Below are 13,149 nucleotides of genomic sequence, written 5' to 3' on the forward strand. Positions count from 1 at the left end.
TAAAGTCAACAGGAAATGGAAATACACTTTTTAAAGTTTCTAATACTAGGAGAAGATATCATACAATGTCTTTTAAATAAATTTTAAGCCAAAAATACAGTATAGATTTTAGAACAAAAATTAAGATTAAGCAATATTCAGAAAATTGAATGTTTCAAACAATTGAACTAAGAAAAAGTTTTCATGATAGCGAAGAAGTACCAAGAATAAAACATAAGATAAATACTGGAATGGCAAGAAAATGACCAACATTTGTAACCATTTGAGGATAGGATATCACACAAAGTTCTAGTGTGTTACAGTCCATATTTACAAGATCCATTTGGAATGTTTTTTTCTGTGTTCTTTTTGTGTGATACTGAAAACTTAACCGATGATCTTCTGTGTGCTAGGAAAACATTCTTACCACTGAGCTACATCTTTGGTCTTGTTTTTATTTTGAGAAAGGGTCTAAGTTGCCCAGGCTGTCTTGAACTTCCCATCCTCCTGCCTCAGTCTTCTGAATACCTTGTAAGAATTAGGTCTTCCTTCCAGAAACTTTTTTTTTTTTTTTTTTTGCAGAAGCAGGGATTGAAATCAGGCCCTTGTGTTTGCCAGGCAAGCACTTATTCTACTGAGCCATCTCCCTGGCCCCTAGAAACATTTATTAATGGGAGTAGTAGTAGTGACCCCTTGGAGGAACCTCCTGATTTGCTACTGATTTGGATCTCTTCAAAATGGCCAATTTAGTCTGTTGTTCTGAATTCCTGGCATCATACCAGTGTCACCACAGGCCTTAAGTAGGAAATGTGTGTTTCCTCTGTGTAGTGAGTGAGTGATGCCCCCTCCTGGCACATCTGGTATCTGCTGGAAAAACCAGAATTGTGGTGACTCATTTTCAAGTGGGGTGCCTGTTTAGCCTTAAGGCATCTTGGCAAACCTCAGAATTCATATTTACTCATTAAGTGTTTGCGGAGAAGAGATTAGAATCCCTTTGCTCTTAGCAGTCTTTGCTCTTTCCTCTTTAGTCCTGCTTCATTTGCACCTTAGGGTGGCTCATTGTTAGCAGTCAGGAGACATGCAGACTTGTTATGGAGACTATCATGTGAGTGACCCTTGCCTTCTCTGCTGTGCAGTGGTAATGAAATGTGGTGTTTCAGAGGTGATACAAAGCCTGGTAAAAAATGGGATGCATTTAAGTTTTTTTAAAAACTTACTACAATAAAAACACTTTCCTGTGAATCCCCCTTAAAATGTTGTCCCTCACTGGGAACATATTTATCTCATCAATCTTGCCACTTTGTGAAGCAGTTCTGGAAGTCCTCTTTTGTGTTCCTTGTCACACATCACTTCTCCACAACAGTTTCTGTTAAATAAAAGCATAGCAGTGTGTCATTGTCTATGTTATTCACCAAATGTGGCGCCACCTGAGTTCTGGCTCTTCATCCTCAAATGACTGTGAAAGGTAAACATTTGAATCAGTTCAGGACATCAAAGCAGCCACACCACTACACTAAAGACAAGCACAAGAAGGGAGAAGAGTACATACAGAACTGCTTTCACAAAGTGGCAAGGGGAGCTAGGGAGATAGCTCAGTGGCATAAGCACCTGCCTGGCAAGCACAAGGTCCTGAGTTCTGTCTGCTACCATGAAAAAAAAGAGAAAGTGGCAAGAATAATAGGGTAGGTGTTCAAAGTAGGGTGGGGGGTGTTTTGAGAGATTAATTGCAGTAGGTCATGCTGTGATTTTTTTTTTTTTTACACTGGGAATTGAATTTAGGATCTTGCCTTTTCTAAGTAGGCACTTGTGCCACTGAGCTATATCCCCAGCCCTGTAATAAAATTTTAAGCAACTTGAGACATTTGCCATATTTTTATCACATCTTTTTCCCCTAACTGGACTTAATATGGAGTTTTAAAAAATTTATGTATGTGTGTATGTATTTTATGGTTTTTGCCTTCAAGCTTTCAGCAATCCTCCTGCCTCACCTTCCCAAATGCTAAAATTATAAGCATATCCCACCACACCCATCCAGTTTTATGTTTTTTAAAGATATACCCTCTATTATGAGTATAGTCTTCTAGATTATTTGTTTTTTCTTTATTATTGTGGTTTAAAATCAGGGCTTCATGTATGCTAGGTAAGTACACTACTGAGCTGTATTTTACTTTATTTTGAGACAAGGTCTTACTAAGTTGCTCAAGCTGACCTCAAAGTTATAATTCTTCTGCCTCTGCCTCCAGAGTAGCTAGGATTATAGGTACACACCACCAAACCCAGTTTCTAAAAGATTTCTATAAATATATAGGCATGTTTGAGATTTTTATGCTTAGGGTCTATACTTTGTATGTACAGTAAGTTGTCTTTTGACATGCAATAATATTTAGATGCCAGTGTTGGTTATAAGCATTCTATTGTAATATAGTAAGATCTTGCAAATGTTTATTACAAATGCCTACCAAAGCCAGGTGTGGTGGGTACTCCTGTAATCCCAGCACTTAGGAAGCCAGAGCATAAGATCAGTATTAGCCTGGGCTATGTATCAAGCTCAAGGCTGGCCTGAACAACAATAGCCTGACCTTATCTCAAAAAACAAAACAAAAACAGGTCCCTATATGTTGATATTGACTTATTACCAGCTTTTTCCGGACCTGTCAGATTACATGTGCCACACTTCCCCTTCTCTAACATTAATATTTCAGGTAGTAAAAGCCAAGGATATCACAGTAAGGGGTTAAGACAATATGTTAGTTCTTCAGCACATTCATGATGGGGCTGTAATTTGTATATCTCACTGTCAGAAGGTTCCATACCACCAGTGGTTCAAGCTGGTAGGAAAGTGTTAATCCAGTACCAGTTTGATTAAGGAGTCTCCTGAGGAATACACGGTCAGCTTTCAAAATGTAGCACCTTTTACATGAAAGTAAGTCCTCCTAAGTCATCAGCCAGTGGGTGGTTTCCTGTGTCTGTGGCCTATTTATCACATACAGGAGCAGAGGTTACACTTGCACACACTGACACACACAGCCCAGAGGGGGAGCTCCTGGCTAAGACTGAATTTACTTCATCCCAGTAGCTCTGCCTGTTAACCCAAGGCTTGACTCTTGATAAATGCCTGTGTGGTGGCAGCCATCCCACAGCCCTGGGAACACAGCTGGTCACTGCCTAGCCACAGGGACAGTGTGCACTCTAGCTAGGGAGAAGGAGGACAGGCCACTTTAGGTTGAAGTGGTTCGAGAAAACCTGGTGGAGGAGGTCTGATCGGAGCAGAGATTTATAAATCCGGAATGGACTTGGATAAGCAAAAAGATCAGTGAGAGCCAGCTGACGCTGGAAGGACACGGGGTAAAAGCAGAGATGGAAAAACAAAAGGCTCTTTGGAGACCAGGCCTCAGATGGGGACAGAGCACGGGAGGAGGGGGGCTGAAGGCTTCAGTGTCTTATTATTTAGTTGTGATGCTGGGGATCAAACCCAAGACCTTGCATGCTAAACAAGAGCTCTGCCACTGAGTCACACACCCAGTCCAAAGACATCTATTTCTGAAGGTCACTTTGGAGTTACTTCATGCTTGAGATTCCTACAAGAGGAGGTCAGGGGGCTCCTTGTGAACAGAAGACCCTGTAAGAATGGGTCCTTTGTTGTCTTCTGAGTCTATAAAGAAGTTCATGGTATGGTTCTGCTCAGTGAGACAAGTGTTCTTGTGTTCAGGGTCTCCACTCTGAAAACTGAGTTTCTGCCACTCCTGAGTGTGTCATTTGTCTCCGAGAACAGCGTTGTGGCTGCCGTAAGTATTTCTCTCCATTCTTCCCTGTGGTGCCCTGTGTGTCTCTGCAGCGCAGCACAATGCATGCTCTGTGGCCAGCACAAAGGAGAGCAGACTTAACAAAGAAACAGAGCTGGCTTGGTGGAGCACGGGTGCCTGTGGCGATGAACACTGCGGAGGAGCGGGGAGATGGGGCCCAGGCCCTCCCGGGCTGACTGCTGTCTTTTGTTTTAGGGCCATGACTGTTGTCCAATGCTCTTTAACTATGATGACCGCGGTTGCTTGACCTTCGTGTCCAAGCTTGACATTCCAAAACAGAGCATTCAGCGTAATATGTCTGCCATGGAACGATTCCGCAACATGGACAAGAGAGCGACCACTGAGGACCGCAATACAGCTTTGGAGACACTGCACCAGAATAGCATCACGTAGGTGCCCCAGACTCCCTGTCCTCAGAGCCTGCTGTGCAGTAGTAGATATGTAGCCAGGAGGGCATCCTTCTCTTACTTGCTCACTGCGCCCCTGTGTGTGCAGGCGTAGGCAGCCCTTCAGGAACAAGGACTGTAATAAGGCTATGTTTTCCTGACTGCCAGGCTTTTATTCTCAGCTCATGACAGGGAGCTGCTACCACCTAGTCAGATGGCACAGGGCATCTGCCAGCAAGAGTGGTAATCCTGTACACCGTGCATTGGGGGGCCTGGAGTGACAGCCTCTTCCTGGGCTCACTTTCTTAACAGTTCGGGTAAAAACAGACTTTAATGCCATATTCCTCTGCCAATGAAGACAGGACAGGAAGTATTCCAACCAGAGATACAAGAAATGTGCATAAGCAAAAAAATCCTTGAATTAATCACATGAACAGAATTTTTTAGCATCATGACAGCTGAGAAGCCTTGATTTTTCACCATGAATGTGTGATTATAAAAGACAACAGAAACCAGACATAGTGACATATGCCTATAATCTCAGCACTGTAGGAGGGAGACAGAAAGATGGGCAGAGGAAGGGAAGGAGAGGAAAGAAAGAAAATAGAATTTTGTTTTGTCCAGAAAGTTTGATTGATCGTTTTTTTGCAGTACTGAGGATTGAACTCAGGACCCTGTGCTTGCCTTATTCTACTGAGCTATCTCCCCAGCCCTGATTTTTTTTTTTTAATCGGGAGGAAAAACATGTATTCTTGATAATCATGTTCCGAATGAGATGTCATAATATTTTCTCTTTTTGACCATAACTTTTCTATCAAGACACTTTTATTGTGTTGATGGTGGAGAAATAATGAAAATTTATAGGCTTAGAAGAATTTTTTTTCCTTCCTTTCTTTCATACAGGGTCTCGCTACATAGCTTAGACTTGTAGTGATCCTCCTATGTTAGCCTCCCCAGCCTGGGACTACATGCATACACCCCCACGCCTGGTTTTAGTGGCTGGCACTGTATGCCCAGTGTCAACACAGCACAGTATGCTGTACCGGGAATTGAACCCAGGCCCTTGTAAAGTACTGGAGATTGAACCTGGGTCCTTTTGCTTGCCAGGCAGGCACTTAGACTTCCGGGCTGTCTCCCTAGCTCTTTTTTATTTTTTATTTTTTTTTCTTAGCTCTTTTTTGAGACAAGTTCCTGGTATGCAGTTCAGGCTAGCCTTGAATTCACTATGTAGGCCAGGCCAGCCTCAAACTCATGGTGATCCTCCTGCATCAGCCTCCCGAGTGCTGGGATTATAGACATCTGTCACCACATCTGGCTAAGAGAATTAGTATTAAATACAGTTGGGCTTTTTTTCATATTCAGTGGAAGAGTCAGCAGTACTTAAAATAGGTTGAAAATGTCTGTGTACTGTTGCAAAGCATGAACTTGAAGAGGAACTTATCCTCTGTGCCATCCTCTTCCAGATTCCTTGTGAATTTCAGGTTTCCCTGCAGACTGCCTGTGTATCAGAAGGAAGCAGCTCTCAGTGCCTCTCTTGAAACTTAGACAAACCTTACAGGCCAGATCGTCTACTTTTATTTGCAGAAATCAAGGTTTTCTCTAGAGCAGTGTCAGCAAACTTTTTCTGTAAGGAACGAGCCAGCAAATATTTTAGGCTGTCAGGGCCCAGATGATCTCTGTCACAACCACTCCAGACCGCCACTATGATGAATACAGACCCAGACAATACAGTGAGCTGTATTCTAGCCAAACTTTGCAGACCTTCATGATGTGAAATTTCACATTATTTTTACATCATGAGAGAATGGTCTTCCCTAAAGGGATAAATGCTAGACTTTTTTTTTTAATGCTAGATATTGTAGAGGAAAAAAAAAATAATAAGTTGTCTGGACCAGGGAGTTGATTTTCTTGAACATTTTCCAGGTAATTAGGGTAAAACAGGCTGTTTCGTTTATCTGTCCCTCCATTTTGCCTGGCTGGAATCTGGGGGAGCGTCTGCCTGCTGGTAACACTCAGGAGATTCATTTCAGATGCAAGGAGGGCTCCTGGCCTTATGCTCTGGCTGTTCTGGAGATGATTTGGGAGGTTTTGTTTGGAGTCAGTTGGATTTCAGTCATGCTTCTGGTTTAAAACAACCAACTGCATTTCCATCTTTGCTGTGATTCTGCCTCCAGCCTGCTCCCACACATTTGCTCGCTGTGGAGGTTGGGTCATCCCTGCCTCTCCAATTCACTACAATTCATGTGGGTTCATAACTTTGCCCCTTTTGAATTTTGTCTGTCCTAGATATCTGCTAATTAAATGCTGTTGTGTATTTTCTAAGTCAGATTGCTGCAATTCAATATTTTATTTATTTATTTATTTATTTATTTATTTATTTATTTATTTATTTTGGTGGAATCAGGGATTGAACTCAGGCGCTTGCACTTGCCAGACAAGCGCTTATTCTACTGAGCCGTCTCCCTGGCCCCTGCAATTCAGTACTGACAGACAAGTTAATATTGGAGGCCTTACACAATAATGGTCCTTGGGCTTCCACCATATCCATTACAGTACAGTTCTTTCTGCTTTTTTTTCAGTCAAGTGTCTATTTATGAGGTGGACAAGCAAGATTGTCGCAAATTTTGTACTACTGGCATCGATGGAGCCATGACAATTTGGGATTTCAAGGTATTTTTATCTTTTAAAATAAATCTTTTTGGATTCAAACTCCCCAAGAAGAATCTCACTCTGTCTGTCCCCCAACCCGTATATACACATAAGGTTCTGGGGATTGAACCCACTGTCTTTGTACTGAACTGCATCCCAGTCCTTTCTTATGTCTTTATTTTTTGAGACAAGGTTTCATGAAATTGCCTAGGCCGGGCTTGCACTTGTGATCCTCCTGCCTGAGCCTCCCAGCATGCAGGGATTACAGGTGAGGACACCAAGCCTGGCCATGTTTCATTTCTTGAAACAGTGTCAGCTTCAGTGCTGGGTCATAGGCCCTTAGACTGTGGTTTTCTCCAACAGGAGACCACATTCTTAGTGGGATGGGATATCCAACTTAGATGTCACTTACTCACCGAGGTGCACTTGAGGGTCTCATTGAAGCAGACACTGTATTGGGCTTGAATTTTACTATGTAAGTTGTAATTTATGGTTTACACTAATTAATCAGCACTAAATCCCTCCTAGGTGCCAGGTATGGTGCTGGCACAGAGAATATGGAGTTGAAATAGTGCTTGAGGGGTTCCTTGGGTAGAAGAGAACTGGGATGGCAGCTTAGGAGGGGCTCCGAAAGGGAAACTAGGGCCTAGTGTAGTGGCACATCCTGTAATCCCAGCACTCAGGGAGGCTGAGGCAGAAAGATCATAAATTCAGGCTAGACTGGGCACAGGGAGACTGTCTCAAAAAAAAGGGGTGAGGAAGTGGGAATGTAGCTCAGTGCACAGGCTCAGAGTTCACTGGAGAGTGGGGGTGCGTATCTTGCTAGAGTGTTTAGATCTTTAAGTGTTTGTACATAATCAGCTTATAGTAGATAAGGGAAAATTTGTCACTTTTCAAAACTATGTTTATTTTTAAAAACTATTGTCATGTAACCAAAAAATTATGCAAAATTATGTTGTAAAATTATTGAGAATTTTGATATCAATTACTTTCAGTTACCTGTGTGCATTGAAAGCCACAGAAAATACATGTTTGGCAGGACTGTCAGAAGAATTAAAGAATGGCCCAGTTGCGTGTGGTGGTGCATGCCTATAATCTAGCACTCAGGAGCCTGAAGCAGGAAGATCTTGGGCAGTTCAAGGCCACCCTGAACTACATAGTGAGACTCTGTTGAAAAAAATAATTATGGAAGTGAGCCTGGGCCCAGAGCTGGTGGGCCTGGCAACAGGGACTGAAGCATCTGTTCCCAGAGTCTCAGAGGTGGCGAGGGGGTGTTAGGCTGAGGGAGGGGCCAGAGGGGCAGTGTAGTAGTGTGGTACATCCAGGAAACGGGAAATGATACCCAGCCCCGGCAATGATCATCTTCCTTCCTTTCCCAAGACCTTAGAGTCCTCAATCCAGGGCCTCCGAATAATGTGAAGCTGAGCGGACCTGCCACCCAGCATGAGAGCGGCAGCTGAGCACCGCCCTGCCCCTTCCTTCGCATGACGGTGAGGAAAGCCAGCCCAAGGAAACACTGTAACATCCCACGCAAATATTGTGTTTTTGTTTGAATATAATTGGTGAAAGTGTTGGTTTTTTAAAAACAGCAGTGGTTTTGTTTTGTTTTTGCGATTTCATTCCATTCTTGACCAAAGCTTCTCTTTAAGTAGTTTATTATAGAATTATCACACTAACTTAAAGGAAAGGGTGAAAGAGGTATGTAAATTGTCTGCTAGAAAAATTAAATAAAAATCCTGAATGTTTTTTGTTTTGTTTCCTTATACTATTTCCATCTTTAGTAGAAAAATATGACTAAGTCTTTTTAAATTCATTTTTAGGTAAAATTTTAGTTAGGATAACCTTTAACTGAGAAAAAGCTTTTATTGTGGAGGAGAATGATTTATTGAACATGTTGGGTTAACATTACAAGCTATGATCAAAATACACAGTGAATATTTTAAGAAATGTACTTGTAGTACCACCAGACGTAGTTCATGTATACTTGTAATCCTGGCTCTAGGGGCTGAGGCAGGAGGATAGTCTCCAGTTTAAATTGGAGGCCAGCCTGTCTACATAGTGAGTTCAAGGCCAACCTGAACTACATAGTGAGACCTGACTCAAAAACAAAGCAAAAAGGTAATTGAATCATAGGTAATCTGGGTGTGATCCTAGCTACTCAAAGGGCTGAGGCAAGAGAAAAGGCCAGTCTGGGCAATTTAGTGAGAACTTGCTTTTTAAAAAATTATTATTAGGGCCAGGGATTTAGGTCAGTGACACAGCACCTGCCTGGCAAACATGCCCTCCTCCCTAAAAAAGATTATGTTTTTGGTATTTTAAGACCTTATTGGGGGTCTTTAAGGCTGGCTGGCCTGCACTATATACCAAGATAAGGTCTTTTTTTTGGCGGAACTGGGGATTGAACTCAGGCCCTTGCGCTTGCCAGGGAAGTGCTTATTCCACTGAGCCATCTCCCCGGCTCCGAGAAGCTAGCTTTGATGACACTTGCCTGTGATCTCAGCACTCTGGGAGGCTGAGGCAGGAGAGTTGCAGGTTCCAGCCCATCCTGGGTAACCTAACATCTCAGTGAGACCCTGTCTCAAAAAAAGGCCTGGGAAGGACCGGCCAAATAGCTTAGTGGATTAAAGCACTTGCAAGCAGGCGTAGGGGCTGGGGGTTCGATCATGCCAAGATGGCAGTTGAGACTGGGCTTGGTGGGTGTGCCTATAATCCCAGCTCTTGGGAGGCTGTAAACAGGCAGATCACTACAAATCCAATCTAATAGTGAGACCCTGAACACCTTGTAGATCCTTCCCTAAAATAAAAAAAAAAAAAAAAGCCTGGGAATGTAGCTCAGTGCTGTATCAGGATATGGCTCAGCCCACGGACCCCTAGTTCAGCTCCAGGTAGCACACATAAAAGGAGGTCAGGCAAAGAATAGGGGTGGCCCAGGATGTAGCTCAGCTTGTCCTGGTTTTAATCCCCAGTACTGAAAAGTGGGGGGCATCACTTGGTTTTTACTAGGAAACCCAAAGATTTTTAGAGAAACATTGTACTCCATGAATGAATCAACAAGAAAAACAGAATTTGTGTATTTTGGCTGCCTCCCCAGAAAAGTACCACACAGTTGTTTTGGTTTTTTAACTTAGACCAGTTCTCACGTACCCCAGTCCAAAAAGCCAGATACCTTGAGTGCCGCTGGAGCCAGCCCTCCAAATCCAAGGGTGGGTTTTAGCATACCCAACCATGGTGTCAATTTTGGCAGATTCAACCAACGTCAGAGCAGATTCTTGAAAAAAAGTTGTTTCTGCCCATAGTGGTGTATAATAGGGGCCCCGCTGGGTTATAATGGAACTGATTATAATGAAACTAAAAACTTCATTGTCTAGTGACACTGGAGATTATAATGCATATTCACATGTTTGTGGTAATGCCAGTATAAGCAGAACGACTGCCAGTTATATGCAGTGACAATAGGTGGCTTACTGGTTTATGTGTTTACTGTACTTTATGCTTCCTATCTTTTTGTTTTCTTTCTTTCTTTCTTTCTTTCTTTCTTTCTTTCTTTCTTTCTTTTTTTTTTGAGACCTTGTATTGCTATGTAGTTCATGCTGGCCTAAAACTTGCCACATAGTCCAGGTGGACCTGAACTCCTGGCAGCCCTCCTGTCTCAGACTCCCGAGTGCTGGGATTAGTCATGCAGCGTGATGCCTGGCCCTTCTTAACATCATAATAGAGTGTACTCCTACTTATTAAGAATTTTTTTTTTAGGGCTGGCCAATAGTTTAGCAGATTAAAGCACCTGTATGCAGTTGTAGGGGCGGGGGTTTGATCCCTGGGTCTGCTGTCCTGGCCCCACTCCCAGTGTGCACTAACATGGTAAAAAGCGTGACTGTGCACGCCTGTAATCCCAGTTCTTGGGAGGCTGTAAACTGGGATCACTATGAGTCGATCTAGTAAGTGAGACCCTGAACACCCTGTAGACCCTTCCCAAAAATACAAAAAAAAAAAAAAAAAAAAAATTATACAGGGGCCGGGGAGATGGCTCAGTGGAATAAGCACTTCCCTGGCAAGCCCAAGGCGCTGAGTTCAATCCCCGGTTCCACAAAAAAAAATTATACAATAGTGAATGCACTGGGTTATACCAGTAGCAGCCTGCATTTGGTGCATGCTCTGTCTCCAGTGCACCTCTAGGCCATGTCTGGCGATTGACCTTCACCACCCAAGTTTGTGCATGTGCACACTTAGGTGCCTGCACAACATGAAAATCCCTGCCATTCATTTTTCAGAATGTGTTATTGTGGGTTGCGCTTAAAAAAAAAAAAAAAAAAAAAATGAACTGGGTGTAGTAGCGCACATCTGTGATCCCAGCACTCTGGAGGCTCAGGCAAGAGGACTAATGGGAGTTTGGGGCCAGGCTGGGCTACATAGCAATTTCAAAGCCAGCCTGAACTATAATAGTGAGACCCTGTCTCCCAAAAAAAAAAAAAAAGAAAGAAAAGTAGTTGAAAGCCACAAATGTAGGCAGTCAAGAACAAGAAGATCGGTGAGATAGCTCAGTAGAATAAGCACTTGCCTGGCAAGTGCAAGGTCCCGAGTTCAATCCCTGGTTATGAGAGAAAAAAAAAAAAAACCGAGAAGGTTCCTAAGGAAGAGTTGTTAGCCGGGCCTGGATGCAGGGGTCTTGCAGCAGAAATGTGTGGTGTAAGCAGCTGGAAGCATCAATGACTCACAACAACCCTAAAGGTTTGACTTGTTACTGCTGCATTTTATAGGTGAGAAAACTCAAGTTGAGGGAGGGGACAGGCCCTCACTTTAGAGCCCCAAATGCTCTCCATGAGGCGAGGGGAGGGGCTGTACCACAGGAACAGTCCAGTTTAGATCACCAAGCTCAGGAGTGCCTGGCGTCACTGGCCTGGACTGGAGGGGAAATAGCCCCATGCGGAATTTTACTGTGGGCCTGAATTTCTCAGTTGCACTCACCTACAGAAAGCTCTTGGGCTGCAGAGGTAATGCACAACCTAAGCCCCTCACCAGAGCAGGGGGGGATGTGGAGTGCTGAGCAGGTAGGTATCTGCGCTCTGGGGCTTTGGCTGGCTGTGCCACGTTGGCAAAGGCACAGGATTTCTCCCACTTCTGTCCTGCTAAGTTATCAGGTGGCAATGGATTCCTTATCTCAGGAAAGGGCAGGCACACATCCCTGTTTTGGTCAAGGAAACACTAGGAAAGGTTTTCCTCCCTGGTCTGCACTCCGAGCCAGCCGCAGTTAGCCTGTGGCCCAGAGGCAGCAAGGCCTGGGGGGTGGGGGTGCAGCATCTAATGAGAAGGGACTCTCCAACCCTGGCTCCAGGCTTCATTTCTTGGAAACCTGAGACACAGAAAAGCAGGAGTATGGTATCTTTACCCCAGGGCACTGCCTACAGATTCCGGGAAGACTGAAAGCTGCTCAAGCTATTATCTTCTCCATTTCCAGAGCTCCCTAGCACAAGGAGTTAGGCTTCACTGAAGGCTTAGAAAACCAACTCCTTGGTGAAGCCATTTCAAATAATGTCTCCATCTGCCCCTATCTGCAGTCTGAGGTTTGGGCGCTTGGGCAGAAACAGCATGGCAGGTGTGGCTTGCCGGAGGTGACACTGCATGCTGAGTGGCAGAACCAGAGCTGAATTCTTAATTTTATCTTGTCATTGAACTCAGGGCCTTTGCACTGAGCTATAATCCCAGCCCTTTAAAAATATTTTTTTTAAATGTTGAGACAGATACTTAGTTACCGATTGTTCAGGCAGGGGATTATCCTGCCTCAGCCTCCCCACGCTAAGATTACAGGCATGCACCACCACACCTGGCTCATCTTGACATCTCGATCAGCTAGCTGAGTGGCTTGATGGGGTCATCTTACATTAGTGTCAATGACAAGAAACACCAGGAGCTCATAATTAGACTACACAGGACTTACTGGGGACACTCTCTGGACATCTACAAAGTTGCAATTAAATGGCACTTGTCCCACTGAAAGAGTTGCTGGAACGAACAATTGGAAGCTTTTTTCCAGTTAAACTAAAGCCATCCCCCAGTATTGCCAAGGCTGTCCGAACAGACCTGCAGATACACAGCAAAGTGGTGGGGCCGAGTCACAGCCCAGCCCAGGAGGACTCCCAGTGGGAGGTGCTGCACCCATAACTGCAGCGTGAAGCCCCCCCCCCCCGCGCCCGCTAGTGGACGCTCATGTGGGGCTGCCAGAAGCAGTGACCTCAGGTGCACCTGTCCACAATGAAGGACTAGCCCAGGTTACAGATGAGGTCAGGTGGGAAAAAAGTGGCCTAGGCAGAAGATATGTGTTTGTGTCTTAAGTCTCT

The 13,149-nt window shown here is 44.0% G+C and overlaps 1 protein-coding gene across 3 annotated transcripts in view; it reads left to right on the forward strand.

Moving 5' to 3' along the window:
* Arpc1a (actin related protein 2/3 complex subunit 1A) overlaps positions 1 to 8,557 on the forward strand; it is a 33,270-nt gene extending 24,713 nt beyond the window's left edge. For all 3 annotated transcript variants that reach the window (XM_023713496.1, XM_023713495.1, XM_004629636.2), the window contains 4 exons: positions 3,689 to 3,764; positions 3,978 to 4,171; positions 6,748 to 6,838; positions 8,198 to 8,557. In XM_023713496.1, the coding sequence (XP_023569264.1) occupies positions 3,689 to 3,764; positions 3,978 to 4,171; positions 6,748 to 6,838; positions 8,198 to 8,236 (400 nt within the window). In that variant the 3' untranslated portion in view covers positions 8,237 to 8,557. The remainder of the gene's footprint in view (positions 1 to 3,688; positions 3,765 to 3,977; positions 4,172 to 6,747; positions 6,839 to 8,197) is intronic.
* The last annotated feature ends 4,592 nt before the right edge of the window (positions 8,558 to 13,149 follow it).

Source organism: Octodon degus, unplaced genomic scaffold (genome assembly GCF_000260255.1).
Source record: "Octodon degus isolate 3935 unplaced genomic scaffold, OctDeg1.0 scaffold00031, whole genome shotgun sequence".
In the NCBI taxonomy this organism is placed as follows: domain Eukaryota; kingdom Metazoa; phylum Chordata; class Mammalia; order Rodentia; family Octodontidae; genus Octodon; species Octodon degus.